Below are 25,245 nucleotides of genomic sequence, written 5' to 3'. Positions count from 1 at the left end.
AGATGATTGGCGATGCTTGACGACCGTACTCGCCCCGCCGTGCCAAATCCAGTTAGGAAAACATCAGCACAGCATGTGATAAAGCAGCGCGCACCAGTCGTATCAGCTCAGAGCCCTGCCAGCGTCCTCACTTACGGGAATATCGGAGCCGGGGATGCTGCCATGCTATTTGAAGAATTCCTTTTCAGGAACATTTTGTTTGCTTAGCTTCTGCGGAGGTAACGCACGCCATGCACGGCCTTCTGCTGCCGCGACCAATGGCAGTTTACAGTACGCAGCGCTCTAATATAAATACTAGCATCGCCCTAAGACTGGGTGAGTCTCTGGCGCTCTGCCTTCCTGGATGTGACCCGGCCGGCCGACCACCGCTTTGTGAACCTCTCCATCTATGTGGCTCAGTTAGTGCTCCACGAGATGCTTTCCCAGGCTCCTGCAAGGCAGATCGGCCTCTGTATACAGGGATACATCCCCTTCTCTGTTAAAATCCCAGGTGCTTTTCCGGGTGGTCCCACCTGTGCATCACTTGTGACTCTCTAGTACTGCATTCTTACACTACTGTGAGCATAGGCTTAGAGAGACACTAAACAGGAAATGCACAAAAATATAAAAAAATTTAAAAAAATCACCGCCCTACATCTCCTTTCCATTGATCCTATTTCGCTCGATCAGCCATGTCCCCCCTCCTCCTCCTTACTATTCTGCAGCAGGAGCCTCCCCCCTCAACTGCCCTCTTTGCAGTAGGACACTAGCATTTTGTCAAGCCACGCCCCCTTTGCCTAACTCCTGCTTTATCAGCAGACAACCAACTGAAGATGACCAGGAAATTAACCCACTGTGCTCTCTGCAAGCTTTGTACAAAACCTTTTATTTACACCAGCAAAAATGGTATTGTGCGCCGTAATTTGCGCCTCGCTCCACTTTTCTAAAGGGGTGGGGCTCGGCAGAGAGGACAGAGCTGCCACCGGAGGCGCTGTGGCAATCAGCTGGTTACGTCAGGTCAGGCTCTTGGTTTATGCATTTTGATGGGGCAAGCTGCACCCCCCCATACAATACGTGGGTGACTTCAGTCCGCCGGGATTGACTTTTACAGACACCACACTATGCCGCCTAAATACCCTAATGAATTTTACTCTTTTTCTCATTTTAAAAATCAAAAATATTAGAATCTCTTTTCCTGTCTGCCATGTGGTGTACATGATAGGCGCAGGCCACCATGCAGCCACTACTGGGCCCCCACTTGGGCTTCCCCTCTATGAGCCAGAGCTGCTAACATACATTGGCCCTTGCTCAGGTGGAGTTCAGGTGTTTATGTTTTAGAGGAGTCATCCAGTTTAGAAAACGTATTGTCTTACTGGATTCTTATGGGTTAATAGAGGGGGGGGGGCCTTCTGATCGGGATCCTCATCTTTGAGAGCGGTTCCAAAGATAGTCTCTGCTGTGGAGGACCTGACCTGTTCTGTGCTATACAGACAACCCATTGATGTGAATGGACATTGTGTAATGCTTCATTTGTCCTGTGGTGGCGCTGCAGGGAAACTGAAGACTTACTGCCAGGTTTCTCTACAGATCAGAACTGATTGCTGGAGGTCCCAGCGGGAGAACACTTTCTGATCAGTTTATTACCAAGAGAGAATTCAAACTAATAAGGATTGGCCAAACTGGAGAATCCCTTTAAATTGTCGGTGGTTTATCATGTAATACTTCATTTCCCTCTTAGTGGCCGTTATAAGGGGAAACTGCGCCAACGTTCCCCAGTGAAATGAAATGCTTACTGGGGTTTTGATGATATTTGCAGTATCTGTAGATGCTAATAAAGGTCCGTTTTGTTTCTCCCGCAGCCATCAGATAAAGGCTCTTCAGTACAGCATCACTGGAGATGTCATCCTTGTCGTAGCTGGGAACTCACAGGCCAAAGTGCTCGACCGAGATGGCTTTCCTGTAATGGAGTGTGTAAAGGGTGACCAGTACATTGTGGATATGGCGAACACCAAGGTATTAAAGATTTTACCCATCGAGCATATGTTGTCTACTAGCAGGTGGAATAACAAATTCAGACGCACAATGTTTCCCACCAAGGACAATTCTCCATTCAGTAGTGTCATGGCAGTATGGATGCTGCATCTGTAGGTCTGTGTGCCAGTACTTGACTGCAGTTTATTTTCAGGTCTGCAGTGCTGCTTGCTTTTTCTTCTGTATCCTCCATATGCAAGTATAAGGTTAAAATCTGTGGTAATCTACAGCACAATCCACTGAACATAGCCTTGAAGTGAATCTCCTCTTTTATCATGATGTCATTTTTAAATACAAAATGATTTCTTAATATATATTTAGAGTAGTAGGTGCTTGTTTTTTTAGATACAGAATTAAATGAAAAAAAATCTGTGTATCTGCCACCACCACTAGTGGGAGCTTAGAAATTTACTGCATACAGATATATATACAGTCATCACTAGAGGGAGATCACAAGATTGCTGCATACAGATATATACGGCGACCACTAGAGGGAACTCAGGAGATTACTACATACAGATATATACAGCCACCACTAGAGGGAGCTCAGGAGATTACTGCATACAGATATATACAGCCACCACTAGAGGGAGCTCAGGAGATTACTACATACAGATATATACAGCCACCACTAGAGTGAGCTCAGGAGATTACTGCATACAGATATATACAGCCACCACTAGAGGGAGCTCAGGAGATTACTACATACAGATATATACAGTCACCATTAGAGGGAGCTCAGGAGATTACTGCATACAGATATATACAGCCACCACTAGAGGGAGCTCAGGAGATTACTACATACAGATATATACAGCCACCACTAGAGGGAGCTCAGGAGATTACTGCATACAGATATATACAGCCACCACTAGAGGAAGCTCAGGAGATTACTACATACAGATATATACAGCCACCACTAGAGGGACCTCAGGAGATTACTGCATACAGATATATACATCCACCATTAGAGGGAGCTCAGGAGATTACTGCATACAGATATATACAGCCACCACTAGAGGAAGCTCGGGAGATTACTGCATACAGATATATACAGCCACCACTAGACTGAGCTCAGGAGATTACTGCATTCAGATATATACAGCCACCACTAGAGGGAGCTCAGGAGATTACTACATACAGATATATACAGCCACCACTAGAGGGAGCTCAGGAGATTACTGCATACAGATATATACAGCCTTCACTAGGGGAGTTCAGGAGATTACTGCATACAGATATATACAGCCTTCACTAGGGGACCTCAGGAGATTACTGCATACAGATATATACAGCCACCACTAGAGGAAGCTCAGGAGATTACTGCATACAGATATATACAGCCTTCACTAGGGGAGTTCAGGAGATTACTACATACAGAAATATACAGCCACCACTAGAGGGAGCTCAGGAGATTACTGCATACAGATATATACAGCCACCACTAGGGGGAGCTCAGGAGATTACTGCATACAGATATATACAGCCACCACTAGGGGGAGCTCAGGAGATTACTGCATACAGATATATACAGCCACCACTAGGGGGAGCTCAGGAGATTACTGCATACAGATATATACAGCCACCACTAGATGGAGTTCAGGAGATTACTGCATACAGATATAGACAGCCACCACTAGGGGGAGCTCAGGAGATTACTGCATACAGATATATACAGCCACCACTAGAGGGAGCTCAGGAGATTACTGCATACAGATATATACAGCCTTCACTAGGGGAGTTCAGGAGATTACTGCATACAGATATATACAGCCTTCACTAGGGGACCTCAGGAGATTACTGCATACAGATATATACAGCCACCACTAGAGGAAGCTCAGGAGATTACTGCATACAGATATATACAGCCTTCACTAGGGGAGTTCAGGAGATTACTACATACAGAAATATACAGCCACCACTAGAGGGAGCTCAGGAGATTACTGCATACAGATATATACAGCCACCACTAGGGGGAGCTCAGGAGATTACTGCATACAGATATATACAGCCACCACTAGGGGGAGCTCAGGAGATTACTGCATACAGATATATACAGCCACCACTAGGGGGAGCTCAGGAGATTACTGCATACAGATATATACAGCCACCACTAGATGGAGTTCAGGAGATTACTGCATACAGATATAGACAGCCACCACTAGGGGGAGCTCAGGAGATTACTGCATACAGATATATACAGCCACCACTAGAGGGAGCTCAGGAGATTACTGCATGCTGTCTATATCAGGGATTCCCACGGGTCAGACCAAGGTCCTAGTTCGGACCCCTGCATGTTCTGATTTCAGCTGTGTTTGCATCCTCTGGACCCAGATACAGTTGAATACAATGGTGAAGCAGGGAGCCATGCTGCAATGTCTTTGCACTTGTTGCACTGAACCTCAGACTGTCAAGGACAGACAGAAGCAGCCCTGCTCCTCTCTGTTCTTTGGGGAAAAGTGAGGTAGGTGAGTATTTAAATTGGGGGCAATAGGGGTTCTCACCCTGTGGAAGTGCTCTTAAGGGGGCATCATAGTGTGTGGGGGGCACTAAAAGGGCATTAGTGTCTAAAGGGGGGCACTTAAGGGGACTTCATACTATGTAGGGGGCATCAATCTGTGTGGGGGTATTATGGGGGTCACATTCTCTGTGAGGGACACTTAAGGGGGTATCATACTGTATGTGGGCAACAAGGCATCACCCTGCTGTGAGGGGGGCTTTAGGGGACATCCCCTCCATACTTTCTCTGAGAGGAAGGTATGTCTATCAGCAGATAAGTGATGATCTCTAATGGGCTGTGAGTTGAAAGTGAGGGTCATGCCCTTCCAATGTGGGTGCGCTGAGAGCTACCTGGATCCCAGTGTGATGGTGAAAATGAGAGGATGTCAGGGCCGCGGTCGGGTTACCGGCGAGAGGAAGATTTGTTAATGTTACGACAAGCTGAAGTATTTCGAGGCCGATGGAAAGACATTAGAATTGTTTTGTCTGCTGCGGGCCCAGAGCTTCCATCACTGAATCCTAGCGGACAGGCAGGAATGGAAACAGTAAGTACAGAAAGGGAAAATTTCGGAGGCCCATGTCCCCCCTGATCAGTGTGATAGATTAGATACGCAGTGCCGGGAAGAACTCCGCTCCCTGATGCATTTATCTCATTAGCAAAGCACGGGCAATACGAATCTGAAAGGCATCTTGGAGGGGGCGTAAGATTTGGTGCATTAATCAGAGGCGCTCTGCTGAGGTCTGTGTGGGAATACCATTGGACATTGCTTACCCAATGTAAGTTAAGGGGGCAGTTGCACGGTCCCTGGGCATTACCGTTAGGAGTAGTGTGAATATGAAGTTTTATTCTGCCAAGTTTTTTTCCGACAAGTGTCCAGGAGGCGGAGCTTCTCTGTGAAGTGCCCTGCATTAAGCTGCTTCACAAGCCCCTCCCCTCTGCTCCCCTGATTGTATGCTTCAGCTGTCACTCAGGGCAGTGGGAGGGGCTTGTGAAGCAGCTGAATGCATAGAGCACCCCTCAGTGAAGCTCCATCTCCTGGGCACCTGTTGGAGCAGAACGTGGCAGAATGCAACACCATATTCTCACTACTCCTGATAAAAGCTTCACCGAAGGTGTTTGTCTTGCTCTTTAACCTGGTCAAAACTGCTGACAGAGTCCCTTTGACGTACCCGAGGGAATATGAAGCTCTTCCTTTATTTCTCATTGCGTCCTATTTTACTTTTGTCTTTCAGGGTCATACTGCCATGCTTAACGGGGGATGTTGGCACCCAAAAATAAAAGACGAATTTCTGACTTGTTCCAATGACGGGTAGGTGGACGAATGTTTCAACGGCTGCTTATTTGCTATATGTGTTACCTAGATCGGGGCACCGTAGCATTTACACGCTCGTATGTGCAGGTATATGTTGTCCTCCTGACAGCACACCTGTGGTCATCCGGTATATTCAAGAGACCTCTTCACTCATAGGTTTTCGGATCTGCTCACACACAGATGCACAGGACTTAAAGGGGCTGTGTCATCTCAAGCATTGGTGGCATATCGCTAGGATATGCCACCAATGTCTGATAGGTGCTGGTCCCACCTCTGGGACCAACACCTATCTGTAGAACTGAGCCCGCAAAGTGAAGGAGACCGGACTTCACATGCACGACCACCCTCCATTTATTTCTGTGGGATACACCACCCATGCTTGAGATGACACAACCCCTTTAAATATTGACGGTCTCTCCTCAGGATAGGTCATTGATATCAGATCGGTGGTGATCCGACACCCCCCACCTATCGGCTCTTCTGTGCAGCTGCCGTAAATTATACAGTGGATGGCGCCGGAGACAGAAGGTTACTTCCGCAGTGTAGTGGTCATGCCCCTTAGAAATGAATGGAGGGCGGCTGCGCAGTGCGCACTCCACCACCATTCCCTGCTCCGTTCTCCAGAGATGGGACCCGCACCTATCAGACAATTAGGGCATATCCTAGCGATATGCCTCCATTAACCCCTTTACAGTCAACAGATTTTATCCTAAGACTACTAGACGCTACTGAACTCTCTGGACAACTACTCCAATTTTCCTTTGCATCACTTTGATATCTGCCGCCCGTTATATTACTACTATTATTCCTTTCTTGGTACTTTCTTCACATCCGTCTCGTCTGTAACTTTCCTTCCCGGAGAAGTTCTTTGCATTCCCTCTTAGTAAAGTAAACACGTCCTTACAACCCAATCCAAACCCCCCCCCCTTTCCCCCATATCTGGACCCCCGGAGCAGCGTCTCCTTTATCGCCACTTTGCTTTACAAGTTTTCCTTTTCGGTCTAGTTCCCCACTTAATGCCTTTCATGCTTGTAATCGTCAGCTCATTATGGGGAAGTGCGGCAGGTTTGACACACTGAACGACTTGTAAGGTTCAGGAATCCTCTAAAGTGTCCTACATGGGGTCATGACACCGGCTCCCTCAGGTCCGTCTCAAGCCATTTACCCCTTTCATTGAGGTCGCTAACCTGCCCGCCTGCCATAACTTATCGCGGCTTTCCTCCTCTCATTCACTCGTCAGGAGGTTTCAGCTTCTAAAGAGCCCATAATGGTTTTCCTTTATAGGAGGAGCGGCTCTGTTTCTGGGATCTCATTCTGTTCCTACAGGCTCCAGCATGTGGGTCTGTGTACGCAGAGCTATGGATGGGGGTGCATGGCATAAGAGATTGCCGGCTTGTGATAACGGGTCCCTGTCCCCGAGATCCGCTGAAATGGCCCCCAGGTACCAGTCACAGTGACGCCCATACCAGGGCAACTGCGCTTTGTAATGCAGCTGAGCCCATTAAATTGAATGGTTCTGAATGTAGTGGAGATGCAGTACCTGACACGGCCACAGTCGGGTGGATGTCGCTTTTCCTCCTAGTGCAGTGAGCGCTGCTGCTGCTTCTTAATTCTGCCGGTTTCCTACCAATCATCCATTGGTGGCCAGTCCTATTGTATTTGGGCCCCCCTGACATTTTAGACAAATTTATACATTTTTTTATATTTGTTGAAGAATCTTTTATTTAAAAAAAAAACAACAACTATTGTGCAGCCTTGTACAGAGTCTCACATCAGTCCCTGTCACCAGTGGGGCTCACAATCTAATCTCCTTGTTTTACATACGTTAATGTACCACTGTTCTAGTAGGAATAGTAGAGGGATTGCACAACATGCGGACATTAGAATAGATTATTATTTATTATTATTTTATGCACTTTTTATAGTGCTTATTCCTCAGCGCTTTACAGACATTAACATCACATTGTCCCTAATGGAGCTTACGCTCTAAGGCCAGTTTCACACTGCCGGATACGTACTACGGTGCACACCCCTGTGCTGCCGGAAGTCCGCCCGGCCCCATTCACCATAATGGGAAGCGGCGTAGTTCCGACAGCAGCACGGCAAATATGCTGAGAGGCGGACGGAAAAAAAAGTTGCTCGTGGAACTCTGTGGAACTGTCAGAGATACAGTAGGCGAGTACAATTGCTCGGATATCTCTGGCAGCCCCATGGAGCTGAATGGATCGGCAGCATGCATATGTTTCTGCCACTCTATTGAAACAGTGGAGTACTCGCCCCTACTTGTGATTGGCTGTAGCCTCCGCGGTCGTGCAGGGTTATTGCGAGTTTCGTCCCATTCACTTAAATATACAGTTGCAAGAAAAAGTATGTGAACCCTCTGGAATGATATGGATTTCTGCACAAATTGGTCATAAAATGTGATCTGATCTTCATCTAAGTCACAACAATAGACAATCACAGTCTGCTTAAACTAATAACACACAAAGAATTAAATGTTACCATGTTTTTATTGAACACACCATGTAAACATTCACAGTGCAGGTGGAAAAAGTATGTGAACCCCTAGACTAATGACATCTCCAAGAGCTAATTGGAGTGAGGTGTCAGCCAACTGGAGTCCAATCAATGAGATGAGATTGGAGGTGTTGGTTACAGCTGCCCTGCCCTATAAAACACACACCAGTTCTGGGTTTGCTTTTCACAAGAAGCATTGCCTGATGTGAATGATGCCTCGCACAAAAGAGCTCTCAGAAGACTTACGATTAAGAATTGTTGACTTGCATAAAGCTGGAAAGGGTTATAAAAGTATCTCCAAAATCCTTGCTGTTCATCAGTCCACGGTAAGACAAATTGTCTATAAATGGAGAAAGTTCAGCACTGCTGCTACTCTCCCTAGGAGTGGCCGTCCTGTAAAGATGACTGCAAGAACACAACGCAGACTGCTCAATGAATTAAATGTTACCATGTTTTTATTTAACACACCATGTAAACGTTCACAGTGCAGGTGGAAAAAGTATGTGAACCCTTGGATTTAATAACTGGTTGAACCTCCTTTGGCAGCAAAAACTTCAACCAAACGTTTCCTGTAGTTGCAGATCAGACGTGCACAACGGTCAGGAGTAATTCTTGACCATTCCTCTTTACAGAACTGTTTCAGTTCAGCAATATTCTTGGGATGTCTGGTGTGAATCGCTTTCTTGAGGTCATGCCACAGCCTCTCAATCGGGTTGAGGTCAGGACTCTGACTGGGCCACTCCAGAAGGCATATTTTCTTCTGTTTAAGCCATTCTGTTGTTGATTTACTTCTATGCTTTGGGTCGTTGTCCTGTTGCAACACCCATCTTCTGTTGAGCTTCAGCTGGTAGACAGATGGCCTTAAGTTCTCCTGCAAAATGTCTTGATAAACTTGGGAATTTATTTTTCCTTCGATGATAGCAATCCGTCCAGGCCCTGACGCAGCAAAGCAGCCCCAAACCATGATGCCCCCACCACCATAGTTGGGATGAGGTTTTGATGTTGGTGTGCTGTGCCTCTTTTTCTCCACACATAGTGTTGTGTGTTTCTTCCAAACAACTCAACTTTGGTTTCATCTGTCCACATAATATTTTGCCAGTACTGCTGTGGAACATCCAGGTGCTCTTGTGCAAACTGTAAACGTGCAGCAATGTTTTTTTTGGACTGCAGTGCCTTCCTCTGTGGTATCATCCCATGAAATCCATTCTTGTTTAGTGTTTTACGTATCGTAGATTTGCTTACTGTGATGTTAGCATATGCCAGAGACTTTTGTAAGTCTTTAGCTGACACTCTAGGATTCTTCTTCACCTCATTGAGCAGTCTGCGCTGTGCTCTTGCAGTCATCTTTACAGGACGGCCACTCCTAGGGAAAGTAGCAGCAGTGCTGAACTTTCTCCATTTATAGACAATTTGTCTTACCGTGGACTGATGAACAGCAAGGCTTTTGGAGATACTTTTATAACCCTTTCCAGCTTTATGCAAGTCAACAATTCTTAATCGTAGGTCTTCTGAGAGCTCTTTTGTGCGAGGCATCATTCACATCAGGCAATGCTTGTTGTGAAAAGCAAACCCAGAACTGGTGGTGTTTTTTATAGGGCCGGGCAGCTGTAACCAACACCTCCAATCTCATCTCATTGATTGGACTCCAGTTGGCTGACACCTCACTCCAATTAGCTCTTGGAGATGTCATTAGTCTAGGGGTTCACATACTTTTTTCACCTGCACTGTGAATGTTTACATGGTGTGTTCAATAAAAACATGGTAACATTTAATTCTTTGTGTGTTATTAGTTTAAGCAGACTGTGATTGTCTATTGTTGTGACTTAGATGAAGATCAGATCACATTTTATGACCAATTTGTGCAGAAATCCATATCATTCCAAAGGGTTCACATACTTTTTCTTGCAACTGTATGTACGCCGTGTAGGTATATGGCCCCGTGTAAAGAGTGATGAGGCCCAATATATATCAGGCAGCTCTAAGTAGTTGGTTTAGATAATAAAATGCAGTGTGAACGGTCTCTTTCCAGGGTAACGTGTAGTATGATATTAAAGGGAACCTGTCAGCTGGGTTGGGGCCACTAAGGTGCATGCCATTATGCCGCTGGGGTTTAGGGTCCCAAACCTGCCCATAGCAAACCTATGCATCCTTGCAAAAGAATACTAATTGAAGATTGAACTTACTGGGGGAAGAGTCCAGGACTCTTCCACAACATCATCGGGTGCTTGCAGACAGTGCCAGTGAAGCTAAGGACAGTACACCTTATGCACTTCGCATGTACCTGTTGTGCAGTGCAGCCATCATCAGCCCTGTGTGCATGCTGGAGAAGAGTCCCGGACTCTTCTTCTAAGGGTACTTTCACACTTGTGTTAAACTTTTCCGGTATTGAGTTCCATCCTAGGGGCTCAATACCGGAGAAAACTGATCAGTTTTATCCCTATGCATTCTGAATGGAGAGCAATCCGTTCAGTATGCATCAGGATGTCTTCAGTTCAGTCACTGTAGGGCTTTTGGACGCTGAATGCTGCGGTATTTTCTCCGTCCAAAATTCCAGAACACTTGCCGGAATGCATTAATGCCGGATCCGGCCCCAAGTGTTCCGGAAAAACGGATCCGGTTTGCGTATGCGCAGACCTTTAAAAATGTGAAAAGGATAAACACTGCATCCGTTTTTCCGGATGACAACCGGAGAGACGGATCTGGTATTGCCATGCAATTGTCAGACGGATCCGCATCCGGATTTCTTTTATGCACTTATATAGCGCTACTATATTCCGCAGCACTTTACAGACATTAGCCCGCCTACAAATGGCATCCATTTGCATACAGATTGCCGGATCCGGCAGGCAGTTCCGGTGACGGAACTGCCTGCCGGAACCCAACAACACAAGTGTGAAAGTACCCTAAAAAGTTTGATTTTCATTTGCTGTTAGTTGTGGGGAAGGATGGGTTTGCTATGGGCAGGTTTGGGATCCTAAAACCCAGCTGCAAAACAGCATGCAGGTGCTCCCAAACTTGCTGATGGGTTCCCTTTAATTTCCAAACGTTGCAGTTTTCCCCAGTGCTGATGTAGCCCGGTATTATATTATCTGTGTGAGATGAAGCCGTGAGGAGCAGGTTTATCACATCCATATACATTAGCCGGCTCTCTCTTCCAGCAGGGTCACCTCCTTTGTTTTCGGGTCATTGGCTTTATTAGGCCTGTGTATTTTAAACCGCTCATGTGATGTTTGACCTCCAGCTATAAAAAGGGAAGAAAAAAAAAATTACTTCACGCATTTCCAACCCATGAGTGAGATCTAATTACCTGGAGGAAACGTCAAGCACTATCTACAAAGACCCGGGGCACACCTGGAGTGTCTGGTATTGTGGGCGTCCGACATGGCGTGGAATTCCATAGGACGGGGAGGTCGTGTCACCATATAGCCCGCAGTGCGCGTGTCACTTCACATTATAACACTGCTTGTTACCACGCCTGTTTATCTCAGTGCACCCATGTTAAATACCTAAAAAAAAAAAAAAAAAGTAAAGTGCACCCCCATTGATGATGGCTCCTGCAGATGTCTGGTAGGAGGCACAGCGGCCATCATCGGTGGAGGTAGCAGTATAAAGCCAGCAAACATTATGTGATACAGTGACGGCCCATGCCCGTCTCCGCTTTGCTCTTCGGCAAGGCCACTGCTCTGCTCACCGGCTTCCCCGTTCCTGCCTCTGGATTCCCTGGCGTCTCTCCCCTCCTGCCCGGTGTGCCCGGCCGGGGGAGTAGCCTCACTTCTCGCCTGTCTCCTGCTGGCCTGTCCTTTCTCAGCCCATTTGGCACACGCTCCCTCCTCATTTTTAAGGGCCAGCGTGTCGGCACCCTAATCTTCACCAGCTACTACTACCTCCCCTGACCTCGACTTGTCCCTGACTATGGTTTTTCTTGATCGCTCAGTGTTCTTCACCCACGTCTTGCAGCAGTCACTTGAACAGAGTCTTCAGCAAGTAGTAGCAGCCCGGTGGTTCCCCAGGGGTTAAATGGTGAATACTATAGGAGGGTCTCACTTTGATAACTTAACCCCAAGCCAGATCTGTTCAAGTGACACAGTGGATCCTTATCCACTTCATAACACTATGATTGGAGGTACCCTTAAAGAGATGTTTCATTGAATGGGTTGTCCAACCGATTTTCATATACCCTGGTAGAGATGGGGGGTGTTCCTCTGTTGAGGATCCTCATTTCTTGGCCAGATTAGAGAGCGGTTGGATAGAGTCTCTCGCTCTGGTGATGTTTCCATTATACAAACGTATCTTCTGGCCACTAGATAGGGGACGATAAGTATCCTACCACTGGGACTCCCATCATTTATGAGTACAGGGGTCTGATGTCTCCATATGAGTAGTAGCAGGTTGAGTATGTATCCTGCTACTCCATTCAGTCTTAATGGGGGTTGTTGGACTATTTCCAGGAATCCTATAGAGAGTGAATGGAGCAGCAGTATACAGACCCAACCTGCCGGTCCATTCATACTGGGACATGGGACTCCCGTTCTTGTGATGGGTTTGAGTTCCAGTGGTTGGACCTCAAGTGATCAGACATTTATCCTTTTATCTTATGAATGGGGTTATGTTTGTATTTTGGGAAAACCACCTTAATAAAGGGGCTGTCTAGGATATACAGTCAGGTCCATAAATATTGGGACATCGACACAATTCTAACATTTTTGGCTCTATACACCACCACAATGGATTTGAAATGAAACAAACAAGATGTGCTTTAACTGCAGACTGTCAGCTTTAATTTGAGGGTATTTACATCCAAATCAGGTGAACGGTGCAGGAATTACAACAGTTTGCATATGTGCCTCCCACTTGTTAAGGAACCAAAAGTAATGGGACAGAATAATAATCATAAATCAAACTTTCACTTTTTAATACTTGGTTGCAAATCCTTTGCAGTCTATTACAGCCTGAAGTCTGGAACGCATAGACATCACCAGACGCTGGGTTTCATCCCTGGTGATGCTCTGCCAGGCCTCTACTGCAACTGTCTTCAGTTCCTGCTTGTTCTTGGGGCATTTTCCCTTCAGTTTTGTCTTCAACAAGTGAAATACATGCTCAATCGGATTCAGGTCAGGTGATGGACTTGGCCATTGCATAACATTCCACTTCTTTCCCTTAAAAAACTCTTTGGTGGCTTTTGCAGTATGCTCTGGGTCATTGTCCATCTGCACTGTGAAATGAGTTCTGAAGCATTTGGCTGAATATGAACAGATAATATTGACCGAAACACTTCAGAATTCATCCTGCTGCTTTTGTCAGCAGTCACATCATCAATAAATACAAGAGAACCAGTTCCATTGGCAGCCATACATGCCGACGCCATGACACTACCACCACCATGCTTCACTGATGAGGTGGTATGCTTAGGATCATGAGCAGTTCCTTTCCTTCTCCATACTCTTCTCTTCCCATCACTCTGGTACAAGTTGACCTTGGTCTCATCTGTCCATAGGTTGTTGTTCCAGAACTGTGAAGGCTTTTTTAGATGTCGTTTGGCAAACTCTAATCTGGCCTTCCTGTTTTTGAGGCTCACCAATGGTTTACATCTTGTGGTGAACCCCCTGTATTCACTCTGGTGAAGTCTTCTCTTGATTGTTGACTTTGACACACATACACCTACCTTCTGGAGAGTGTTCTTGATCTGGCCAACTGTTGTAAAGGGTGTTTTCTTCACCAAGGAAAGAATTCTTCGGTCATCCACCACAGTTGTTTTCTGTGGTCTTCTGGGTCTTTTGGTGTTGCTGAGCTCACTGCTGCGTTCCTTCTTTTTAAGAATGTTTCAAACAGTTGTTTTGGCCTCGCCTAATGTTTTTGCTATCTCTCTGATGGGTTTGTTGTGTTTTTTCAGCCTAATGATGGCTTGCTTCACTGATGGTGACAGCTCTTTGGATCTCATCTTGAGAGTTGACAGCAACAGATTCCAAATGCAAATAGCACACTTGAAATGAACTCTGGACCTTTTATCTGCTCATTGTATTTGGGATAATGAGGGAATAACACACACCTGACCATGGAACAGCTGAGAAGCCAATTGTCCCATTACTTTTGGCCCCTTAACAAGTGGGAGGCACATATGCAAACTGTTGTAATTCCTGCACCGTTCTCATGATTTGGATGTAAATATCCTTAAATTAAAGCTGACAGTCTGCAGGTAAAGCACATCTTGTTTGTTTCATTTAAAATCCATTGTGGTGGTGTATAGAGCCAAAAATGTTAGAATTGTGTCCATGTCCCAATATTTATGGACCTGACTTTAGATACTGATGGCGTATCCTCAGGATGACATCAATGTGGGTCTGACACCCAGCACCCCCCGTCGATCAGCTTTTCTCATGTAGCTCCGGCTCTGGAACCACACAGCTCCGTCCATTGTGTGGTGGATGGCACTGGTTACCAATCGCTTCAATGAGAGCCTCGCTGGAGTTACCAGGACAGCTGATCAGCAGAGGTCCTTGGGGTCGAACCCCTTACAATCAGGTATTGATGACCTATCCTGAGTGTAGGCCAACGATATAAAAATCCAGGAATCCCCTTTAACCAGTCGGACATTGACTTTACAGGGTAGCTACCTATAGATGGCACTAGAGAGACCGTTTTCTTCCCTCTGGCGGATAGCTGATTTGCATACATTTCCCAGGGAGCATTGCTTGTAAGACTCCTTACACCCGCTGCCTGCCAGATCTCCACAAGGAAAGCCAGCACCTTCCAAGGAGAGAGGAAGGAAACCTGAGGAAACCAGGAGAACATTGGAAGAACAGGAACAATGGCAAAGTGACCACTGAATATTGATTGAGAATGAGAAGCGCCCGGAGGGGCAGCAGGTTGATCTGCTCTGTAATTTACAAGTCGCCCTTCTTTTTCTCATCTTACATCTCATTTACAATCTTCAATTACATGAACTGAACAAGCTCCTCATGTAATCAAGAGGCAAACTAAGGGAGATACTTAAACTGCTACTTACTGTCTAAACATGCAATCCTGCTAATTAGGTATCGCCGGCTATCACGTTCACAGCGGCTCGCCTTTCATCCTCCTACGATGCTCAGGTTGGATTCCTGGCCGTAGCATAATACCCCCCATAAATAAGATCCGCTCCCGTCCTATACATTCATCCACTCACCCCCTATTGAGTATTCAACACCTTATGACATCTGGATCGGACCGAAACGTGTTTTTCTACGTTACCCTTAAAGCCTAAACCTATACCCCTTTCATGCCATTATCTGTTCTTGAGAAAGCTGGGTGATCATCAGTATGCTTTCCAGGCTCCTGAGTCTGTTTGTAGTGATGAATCCCCTGCTCCACCATCCTGGGTTTGCCTTCTGGAAAGCTGGGTTGCAGACTCGGGGATCTATACTTCTTTGGTTATTTTTTGTCGGGCTGCATTAACATCGGCTGATTTTGATGCATTCCCCCCCCCCCCCCCCAATAATTTCATCAAGAAAGCCACAAACTGGCGCATGTGAATACATCCTAATGGAACTGGTTTAACCAATAAAAGAAATGTATCGTCTTTACAGTGAACCCCTTAAAGAGGTGCTCCACCTTTTAGATAATGAGGACTTATCCTCCAGATAGGTCCTCAATCAATCAATCAGATTGGTGGGCGTCTAAGATCCAAGACCCCCCCTGCAGTCGCTGGAACTGGAAGCAGCATGGCCGCTACACAGTGGACGGAGCCTTCTGCTTCCTGTTCCGTTCACTGTACAGTTTCCAGACCCAGCGGCTGCCAAAAACTTCTGATCGTGGGGGTGCAGGTTGTGCGATCCCCACTGATTTTATATAGATGGCTAATCTGAAGGATATTTTACCAGTATCTAAAAGCTGGAATGCCCCATTAAGGATGCACACGGACAAAGCAATTTTTTACATTTTTTTTTAGTTTTTGTTCCACTGCCTTTCGAGAGCCTTTAGTTTTTAACTTTAAGGGCTGTTTTTCATGGTTCAACTAGTTTTTTGTTTTTTTCATGGCGCCATTTTAGTGTACATATTGAAGAAAAAAAGTTTTTGGGGGGAAAGGGGGGATTGAACAAAAGAGCAATTCCTCACTTTTTGAGGCTTTGTGTTGACAGCATTCACAGTGTGATATAAATGACGTGTTGTAGGGGTTGTCCAATGATGACAACTTATGCCCTCACCTGTGCCTGATCGGTGGAGGTTCGACAGCTGGGGCTCCCGCTGATCACCCGAATGGAGGCCTGTGCTCCACATTTGAGTGGAACGACAGACACGTGTATGTCCGCCACTGTTTACTTTTAACAGGACGGCGCAACGTGGTGGCTGAGCGCAGACGGCTGGTTGTGCATTTCCCCGGGCAATGGATTGGATGTAGCGGTCTGACCAAATGGTCCCCAAGGTCACCAGATTTTGAATTTGGATTTTTTTAAATTTCTTGTGTAGGCAGAAAAAATGTGCAATGTGGCTCACCTGAAATGGCGAATCCTACAGTGCTGTGAAGAAGCATCACATTGCAGTTCTTCAGCGTGTTCACGAAGAACCGCCGAATGGTGGACACATCAAATGCGTCATGTCAAAAAGCACTTTAGGAAACTTTGGCCTTGCGTAATTCCTAAACAGTTAGGCTACTTTCACACTTGCGGCAGAGTGATCCGGCAAGCAGTTCCGTCGTGATCAGGCAATCTGCATGCAAACGGACTGCATTTGTAGACGGATCCGGATGCGGATCCGTCTCACAAATGCATTGCAAGAACGCATCCGTCTCTCCATTTGTCATACGGACAAACTGATCCGTTTCTATTTTTCCCCCCACATTTTTAAAGGTCTGCGCATGTGCAGACCGAAAGGACGGATCCGGCATTCCGGTATTTTTAATGCCAGATCCGTCACTAATACATTTCAATGTAAATTAATGCCGAGACGGCATTCCGGGAACTGAGCCGGAATTTTGGACGGAGATAATACTGCAGCATGCTGCGGTATTTCCTCCGTCCAAAATGCCGTTCAGTGACTGAACTGAAGACATCCTGATGCATCCTGAACGGATTTATCTCCATTCAGAATGCATGGGGATATACCTGATCAGTTCTTTTCCGGTATAGAGCCCCTATGACGGAACTCAGTGCCGAAAAAGAAAAACGCTAGTGTGAAAGTACCCTAAACAGAGGTCCAGGGTTACACTTGTGTGTTTCTGCATAAATTCTAGCCGAGATTGATATATCACATGAACCCCTTCTGTTTGGGAAAAAAACTGAGCTGAGTCCAATATTACATCAGTTGAAAGACTGACCAGACTTTTTTGAGCAGGTATAACTTGATGTTCGTTTTTTTTTGTTTTTTGCATTTTTTGAAAGGCTCAGCGACCAAAAAAACAGCAGTTCTGGCATTTTTTTATGTATTTCTTTTTTTGTTTGCCATATTGGAAAAATAATGCATTCGTTTTATAATATGGGTCATTACGGGTGCGGCGATATAAAACGTGTAGATTTTTTTTATATATATATAATAAACCGTTTTCTAATGTTTTTCTAAGAAAGTTTTTATGATTATTATTTTTTTTAATATATATATATATATATATATATACAGTACAGACCAAAAGTTTGGACACACCTTCTCATTCAAAGAGTTTTCTTTATCTTCATGACTATGAAAATTGTAGATTCACACTGAAGGCATCAAAACTATGAATTAACACATGTGGAATTATATACATAACAAACAAGTATGAAACAACTGAAAATATGTCATATTCTAGGTTCTTCAAAGTAGCCACCTTTTGCTTTGATTACTGCTTTGCACACTCTTGGCATTCCCTTGATGAGCTTCAAGAGGTAGTCCCCTGAAATGGTTTTCACTTCACAGGTGTGCCCTGTCAGGTTTAATAAGTGGGATTTCTTGCCTTATAGATGGGGTTGGGTCCATCAGTGGCGTTGAGGAGAAGTCAGGTGGATACACAGCTGATAGTCCTACTGAATAGACTGTTAGAATTTGTATTATGGCAAGAAAAAAGCAGCTAAGTAAAGAAAAACGAGTGGCCATCATTACTTTAAGAAATGAAGGTCAGTCAGTCAGCCGAAAAATTGGGAAAACTTTGAAAGTAAGGGCTATTTGACCATGAAGGAGAGTGATGGGGTGCTGCGCCAGATGACCTGGCCTCCACAGTCACCGGACCTGAACCCAATCGAGATGGTTTGGGGGGAGCTGGACCGCAGAGTGAAGGCAAAAGGGCCAACAAGTGCTAAGCATCTCTGGGAACTCCTTCAAGACTGTTGGAAGACCATTTCAGGTGACTACCTCTTGAAGCTCATCAAGAGAATGCCAAGAGTGTGCAAAGCAGTAATCAAAGCAAAAGGTGGCTACTTTGAAGAACCTAGAATATGACATATTATCAGTTGTTTCACACTTGTTTGTTATGTATATAATTCCACGTGTTAATTCATAGTTTTGATGCCTTCATAGTCATGAAAATAAAGAAAACTCTTTGAATGAGAAGGTGTGTCCAAACTTTTGGTCTGTACTGTATATATATATATACATTTTTGCATAGTCCCACCAGAGGCGACTGTGCAATTTCAGGGTGGCAGATCTAGGCGTCCACACATCTTAGTAGACTTTGAGAGGAATAATATGTGTGCTGTAGATTTAGGTGTACCAATGGTGCCAACCCTTGTAAACATAGTCTAAGCCAGCTTGCTGTTGTCAGGGCATGCTTGGGGTTGTAGTCCTACAAACAGCTCTGGGAACCTCTGGCCTTATATACATAGTCACAAGCTGTTTTAGATGGCGCAGTACCAGGCTGAACCTATAGGGAGCCCTCTTTGACAGCACAGGGCTGGGTTACACATTAGACTGTCTCCACACACTGATACCTTGTGAAATGCAGTATCCGATATCCCACATTATCTCTAATAGTCACGGAGAGGCCTATTAGACTTACACGAAACAATAGGAAACTAAACTGTTACTTGCTGTCCGAGGCTGCGGAGTCACTAATTAGGGATCCTATAACAATGTACATTCAGGTCTCCATTTCCTCCCTCCACGCTCCATCGAGCCGCTGCGTTTGTTTGGTTTGCATGGCAGCTGAGCTGAGGAGCATCTCAGCTATCAGGTGTAATTGATGAGAAGCTCGGTATAATCCGCTCTTTGTACACGGCCAGAAGTGTTTTACCTCTGGTTTTACAAGGGGCTTTATCTATGGAACTGCAGTGGTCAGGGGCACATGCACAGAAGGTGTATGCGCAGTATTATGAGCTGGGAGGACCCTTGTGCTCCTGAAGATGTAGACTGTGGTGTTGTGGTAAAGATGGAGGACTGTTGTCCCCTTCCTCCCCTACACTCACTAGACTGCTGGTGTCTAATAGCTCTCAGTAGAGTCTATGGAGGTAGTTTGGTCTACTAGTTCCCTCTAGGTGTCGTGCAAGAAGGCAGTAGTCTAAAGTCACCATGATTGTTGCTGGAATTACGCTCATTGACAAATGTGTGACTGTACTGAAGATAAATGGAAGTAATTACAATATAAGGGAAAAGGTTATTGGGGAAACTGTACAATATAGGCTGATAGAAGGCTCTAGTACCCTGTTGGGCACCTCTAGTCTGGATACAAGATGGGATACAGCCTCTAGCCTGGATACAAGATGAGATATGGCCCCTAGCCTGGATACAAGATGAGATACGGCCTCTAGTCTGGATACAAGTAGAGATACAGCCTCTAGCCTGGATACAAGATGAGATATGGCCCCTAGCCTGGATACAAGATGAGATACGGCCTCTAGTCTGGATACAAGATGGGATACAGCCTCTAGCCTGGATACAAGATGAGATATGGCCCCTAGCCTGGATACAAGATGAGATACGGCCTTTACCCTGGATACAAGATGAGATACGGCCTCTAGCCTGGATACAAGTAGAGATACAGCCTCTAGCCTGGATACAAGATGGGATACAGCCTCTAGCCTGGATACAAGATGAGATACAGCCTCTAGCCTGGATACAAGATGAGATATGGCCCCTAGCCTGGATACAAGATGAGATATGGCCCCTAGCCTGGATACAAGATGAGATACGGCCTCTAGCCTGGATACAAGATGGGATACAGCCTCTAGCCTGGATACAAGATGAGATATGGCCCCTAGCCTGGATACAAGATGAGATATGGCCCCTAGCCTGGATACAAGATGAGATACGGCCTCTAGCCTGGATACAAGATGGGATACAGCCTCTAGCCTGGATACAAGATGAGATACGGCCCCTAGCCTGGATACAAGATGAGATATGGCCCCTAGCCTGGATACAAGATGAGATACGGCCTCTAGCCTGGATACAAGATGGGATACAGCCTCTAGCCTGGATACAAGATGAGATACGGCCTCTAGTCTGGATACAAGATGGGATACAGCCTCTAGCCTGGATACAAGATGAGATATGACCCCTAGCCTGGATACAAGATGATATACGGCCTCTAGCCTGGATACAGGATGAGATATGGTTGGGTATGGAGGCATACAGGTTCCTGGTATCCTGTGGCACTTTTGCCCCCAGATGTTACAGCCGGAGCCCGTAGATCCTGCACACTCAAAGGCTGCTAAAGCTGGTGTCTCAGCTGGACCCATCAATGCTGGATTTGTGATAAATCTGGTAACCGGGCAGCCAAGGAAGTGCTGTAATCTGGAGGCGACATTCCTGGGAAACCCTCACTGTGTGAGGGCAAGTATTATCCTGCTGAACAATGCCAGTTGGAAGCCCTGCCATGAGAGGAGCACATGTGGTGGCAGGATATCCTGCACATATAACTGAGCTGTTAGTGTCCACTACATTTCTGGAGTGTAATAATATTACAGGTCATAGTTGGATTGGATTTCCGGGGAAGGGCCGTTGAGTTATTCTGATTGCCTGATTGTAGTTGGCAAGGAATTATTTTTCCCATAAAATGAGGAAAAACTGGACCTGGCGCCCATTTACTTGCAATCATTTTCATATCGGGTCCGGCCAAAACAAATGCATCTGGATGTATTAAATGGCCCGAATCCATTTAATTCCGATTTAGAGATCCTCTACCGGATCTCAAAACCGGAATGTCACAATGCAAGTGCGAAACAGGCTTTAGAGAGAGCCTGTGAGTTCTGTTTCCTCCACCTACTCTTAGGGTCCATTCACACAATGGCAAAATGGATCTGGATTAATTTTCAATAGGGCCGGAAAAGATGCGGGCAGCACACAGTGTGCTGTCCGCATCCGCACTTCAGTTCCGCATCCGCATTTCCATTCTGCAAAAAATAGAACATGTCTTATTCTTGTCCGCAGACACGGATAAGAAAAGGCATTTCTATTAAAGTGCCTGCCATGTGCGGTCCACAAAATGCGGAACGCACATGGTCGGTGTTTGTGTTTTGTGGACCTGTGAATGGACCCTTAGAGAGAGAGCCTGTGAGTCCTGTTTCCTCCGCTTACTCTAAGAGAGAGCCTGTGAGTCCTGTTTCCTCTACTTACTCTAAGAGAGAGCCTGTGAGTCCTGTTTCCTCTACTTACTCTAAGAGAGAGCCTGTAAGTCCTGTTTCCTCCACCTACTATTAGAGAGAACCTGTGAGTCCTGTATCCTCCACCTACTCTTAGAGAGAGCCTGTGAGTCCTGTATCCTCCACCTACTCTTAGAGAGAGCCTGTGAGTCCTGTATCCTCCACCTACTCTTAGAGAGAGCCTGTGAGTCCTGTTTCCTCCGCCTACTCTTAGAGAGAGCCTGTGAGTCCTGTTTCCTCCGCCTACTCTTAGAGAGAGCCTGTGAATCATGTTTCCTCCACCTACTCTTAGAGAAAGCCTGTGAGCCTTGCTTCTACCACGCAGTCATAGGCAAAGCCTGGGAGTTCTGCTTCCTCCACCTACCTTAAAGGGAACCTGTCACCGGGATTTTGTGTATAGAGCTGAGGACATGGGTTGCTAGATGGCCGCTAGCACATCCGCAATACCCAGTCCCCATAGCTCTGTGATGTTTTTATTGTGTAAAAAAACCTATTTGATACATATGCAAATTAACCTGAGATGAGTCCTGTCCCGGACTCATCTCACGTACAGGACTCATCTCAGGTTAATTTGCATATGAATAAAATCTGTTTTTTTTTTACACAATAAAAGCACACAGAGCTTTGGGGACTGGGTATTGCGGATGTGCTAGCGGCCATCTAGCAGCCCATGTTCTCAGCTCTATACACAAAATCCCGGTGACAGGTTCCCTTTAAGGAAAGCCTTTGAGTCCTTTTTCCTTCAGCTAATCTTAGAAAAAGCCTCTGAGTTCTGCTTCCTCTGTTCATTCCTATACAAAGCATGTGAGTCCTGCATCTCCCACCCTCTCATAGAGAAAACTGTGTAGAACATCCTTGAAATAGCCTTTTAATTTCCCTATGAAACCAGAACCTTGGAGAATATCCTATGAATTACACTTTATTCAACAGAAAAGAGTTTGGTACCGTGTTAGTTTCTGGCCTGAAGAAGGGACCTCAGAGTCTCGAAAGCTTGGCTTATAACATCATTTATTTTAGTTAGCCATTAAAAGGTATTAAATCACAATGTTCTATATTGTTTCTCTTTTTGGCTTACACTTTATTATAACCTTATAGCCATCAGTACAGGTAACTGTAGAAATAACTGCAGAAGTACATTTTTATCTTTTATCATTCTATAACTCTATTATTTTTGTATCTTTTAAGCCCATTCTTTGCCATGTTTATGGAAAGTTCTTGTACTTAACAGCGTTGGAGTATTTTAGATTATGTGCCAAAATCATTTGTTCTGATCATAGATTATGAAACTCAAAGCCACTTGGACGCCCAGACCACTTTGCTGTGCTCACGTTGTGACCTCTCCTCACTTTCTCCGTTCCTCATATTTTGTATTTTAATAGAACACTGAAGTTCAGATTTTGGCCTTTGTGCAGTTTGATATTCCCACTGCTGTCAAATATCCCTGAGGGTCATTGGTGACACAAGTCATAGGAAAGAGCCAGAACATCTTATTACAGCAATACTTTAGTAGATTGATCTTTAAAGCGGAAATGTCATCGGATTGGTGTTTAAATTAGGTTTTTCTTTTTTGTTATTGTACGCAAAAATAGTCTTGAAATATTGTATTTCTCAGACTGGCTGCTAGAAATAAACTGACACTTCCTGTTACTGCTGATCACTTGTCAGCTTTGCTGTATAGAATGGGGCAGGCTGAGCAGAGTCATCTCATTGTCATTAGAGGGCAGGGAGTTAATGGTGGTTCTGTTGTACTGCTGGAGGCCTAGATAAGGCACAAAGGGAACACTAACACGTAGATAAAGCTTGGTATGCAGCTCCCTATCACTCGCTGGTCTTTGGTGGAGGAGTGCTGTACTCCATTACTTCCTGTAGACTGTAATAATCTATAAAATCTCTGTCTTTTAGCTCCTATTCATTGTAGCTGCTGTAAAGCACACACACAGGTGGATTCTCTATACAGACAATGCCAGAAGGAAGTGTTTGTCTCCAATATGGCCGCCAGCAGGGAATGTTTTTACCCCTTCAGGCCCTTGTGATTTTCTTTTTTTGCGTTTTCATTTTTTAATCCCTGCCATGCCAGAACTTAAAAAAAAAAAAATTATGCTTCCATTTCCATAGCTGTATGAGGTCTTATTTTTTGCGGGCTACGTTGTACTTTCTAAAGGCACTATTTACTGTTGCATTTGATGTAATGGGGTGCTGGGGAAAAATTGGGGTGGAATTGGAAAAAAATGCAATTTCTCCACAGTTTTATGGGTTTTTTCATTTACTTCATTCCCTATGTGGGAAAACTGACCTGTTCCCTTCATTCTCTGAATCACCATGATTAGAACAATATCACAATTCTATAGTTGTTCTTGTGTTTGAATAGTGAAAAACATATTTTTTTTTCCACCATATTCTGACCTCCATAACTTTATTATAGTTACAGTATCTCACAAGATAGTCAGTACACCCCTCATGTTTTTGTAAATATTTTATTACATCTTTTCATGGGACAACGCTGAAGATATGACACTTTGATACAATGTAAAGTAGTCTGTGTGCGGCTTGTATAACAGTGTAAATCTGGTGTGCCCTCAAAATAACTCAACATACAGCCAATTAATGTCTAAACTGCTGGCAACAAAAGTGAGTACACCCCTAAGTGAAAATGGCCAAATTGTGTCCAAATTGTCAATATTTTGTGTGGCCACCATTATTTTCCAGCACTGCTTTAACTTTCTTGGGCATGGAGTTCACGAGAGCTTCACAGGTTCCACTGGAATCGTCTTCTACTCCTCCATGACGACATCACAGAGCTGGTGGATGTTAGAGACCTTGCTCTCCTCTACCTTCTGTTTGAGGAGGCCCCACAGAGGCTCAATAGGGTTTAGGTCTGGAGTCATGCTTTATTATTTGCCCAGTTTACAAAGGGAGGTTTTCATGCTCCACTTTAGTATGTCACAGTACATGTTGGTATTCATGGTTCCCTCAATGAACTGTAGCTCCCCACAGCCCCGAACCATGACACTCCCACCACCATGCTTGACTGTAGGCAGGACACACTTGTCTTTGTGCTCCTCACCTGGTTGCCGCCACACATGGTTGATACCATCTGAACCAAATAAGTTTATCTTGGTCTCATCAGACCACAGGACGGTTCCAGTAATCCATGTCCTTAATCTGCTTGTCTTCAGCAAATGTTTGCGGGCTTTCTTGTGCATCATCTTTAGAAGAGGCTTCCTTCTGGGATGACATGCAAAGCAATGCTGGCAGCACTCATACGTCTATTTTTAAAAGACAACCTCTGGATATGACGCTGAGCTCGTGCACTATACTTCTTTGGTCGACCATGGGAGGCCTGTTCTGAGTAGAACCTGTCCTGTTTAACGCTGTATGGTCTTGGCCAC

At 45.2% G+C, this 25,245-nt stretch overlaps 1 protein-coding gene across 3 annotated transcripts in view; it reads left to right on the top strand.

Moving 5' to 3' along the window:
* WDR70 (WD repeat domain 70) overlaps window positions 1–25,245 on the top strand; it is a 234,086-nt gene that overhangs the window by 56,910 nt on the left and 151,931 nt on the right. For all 3 annotated transcript variants that reach the window (XM_040420963.1, XM_040420961.1, XM_040420960.1), the window contains 2 exons: window positions 1,839–1,992; window positions 5,743–5,819. In XM_040420963.1, the coding sequence (XP_040276897.1) occupies window positions 1,839–1,992; window positions 5,743–5,819 (231 nt within the window). The remainder of the gene's footprint in view (window positions 1–1,838; window positions 1,993–5,742; window positions 5,820–25,245) is intronic.

The sequence above is a fragment of the Bufo bufo genome, chromosome 2 (assembly GCF_905171765.1).
Source record: "Bufo bufo chromosome 2, aBufBuf1.1, whole genome shotgun sequence".
NCBI lineage: Eukaryota > Metazoa > Chordata > Amphibia > Anura > Bufonidae > Bufo > Bufo bufo.
Note: the sequence above shows the minus strand (reverse complement) of the source record. Positions and strands in the feature narration are given on the sequence as shown.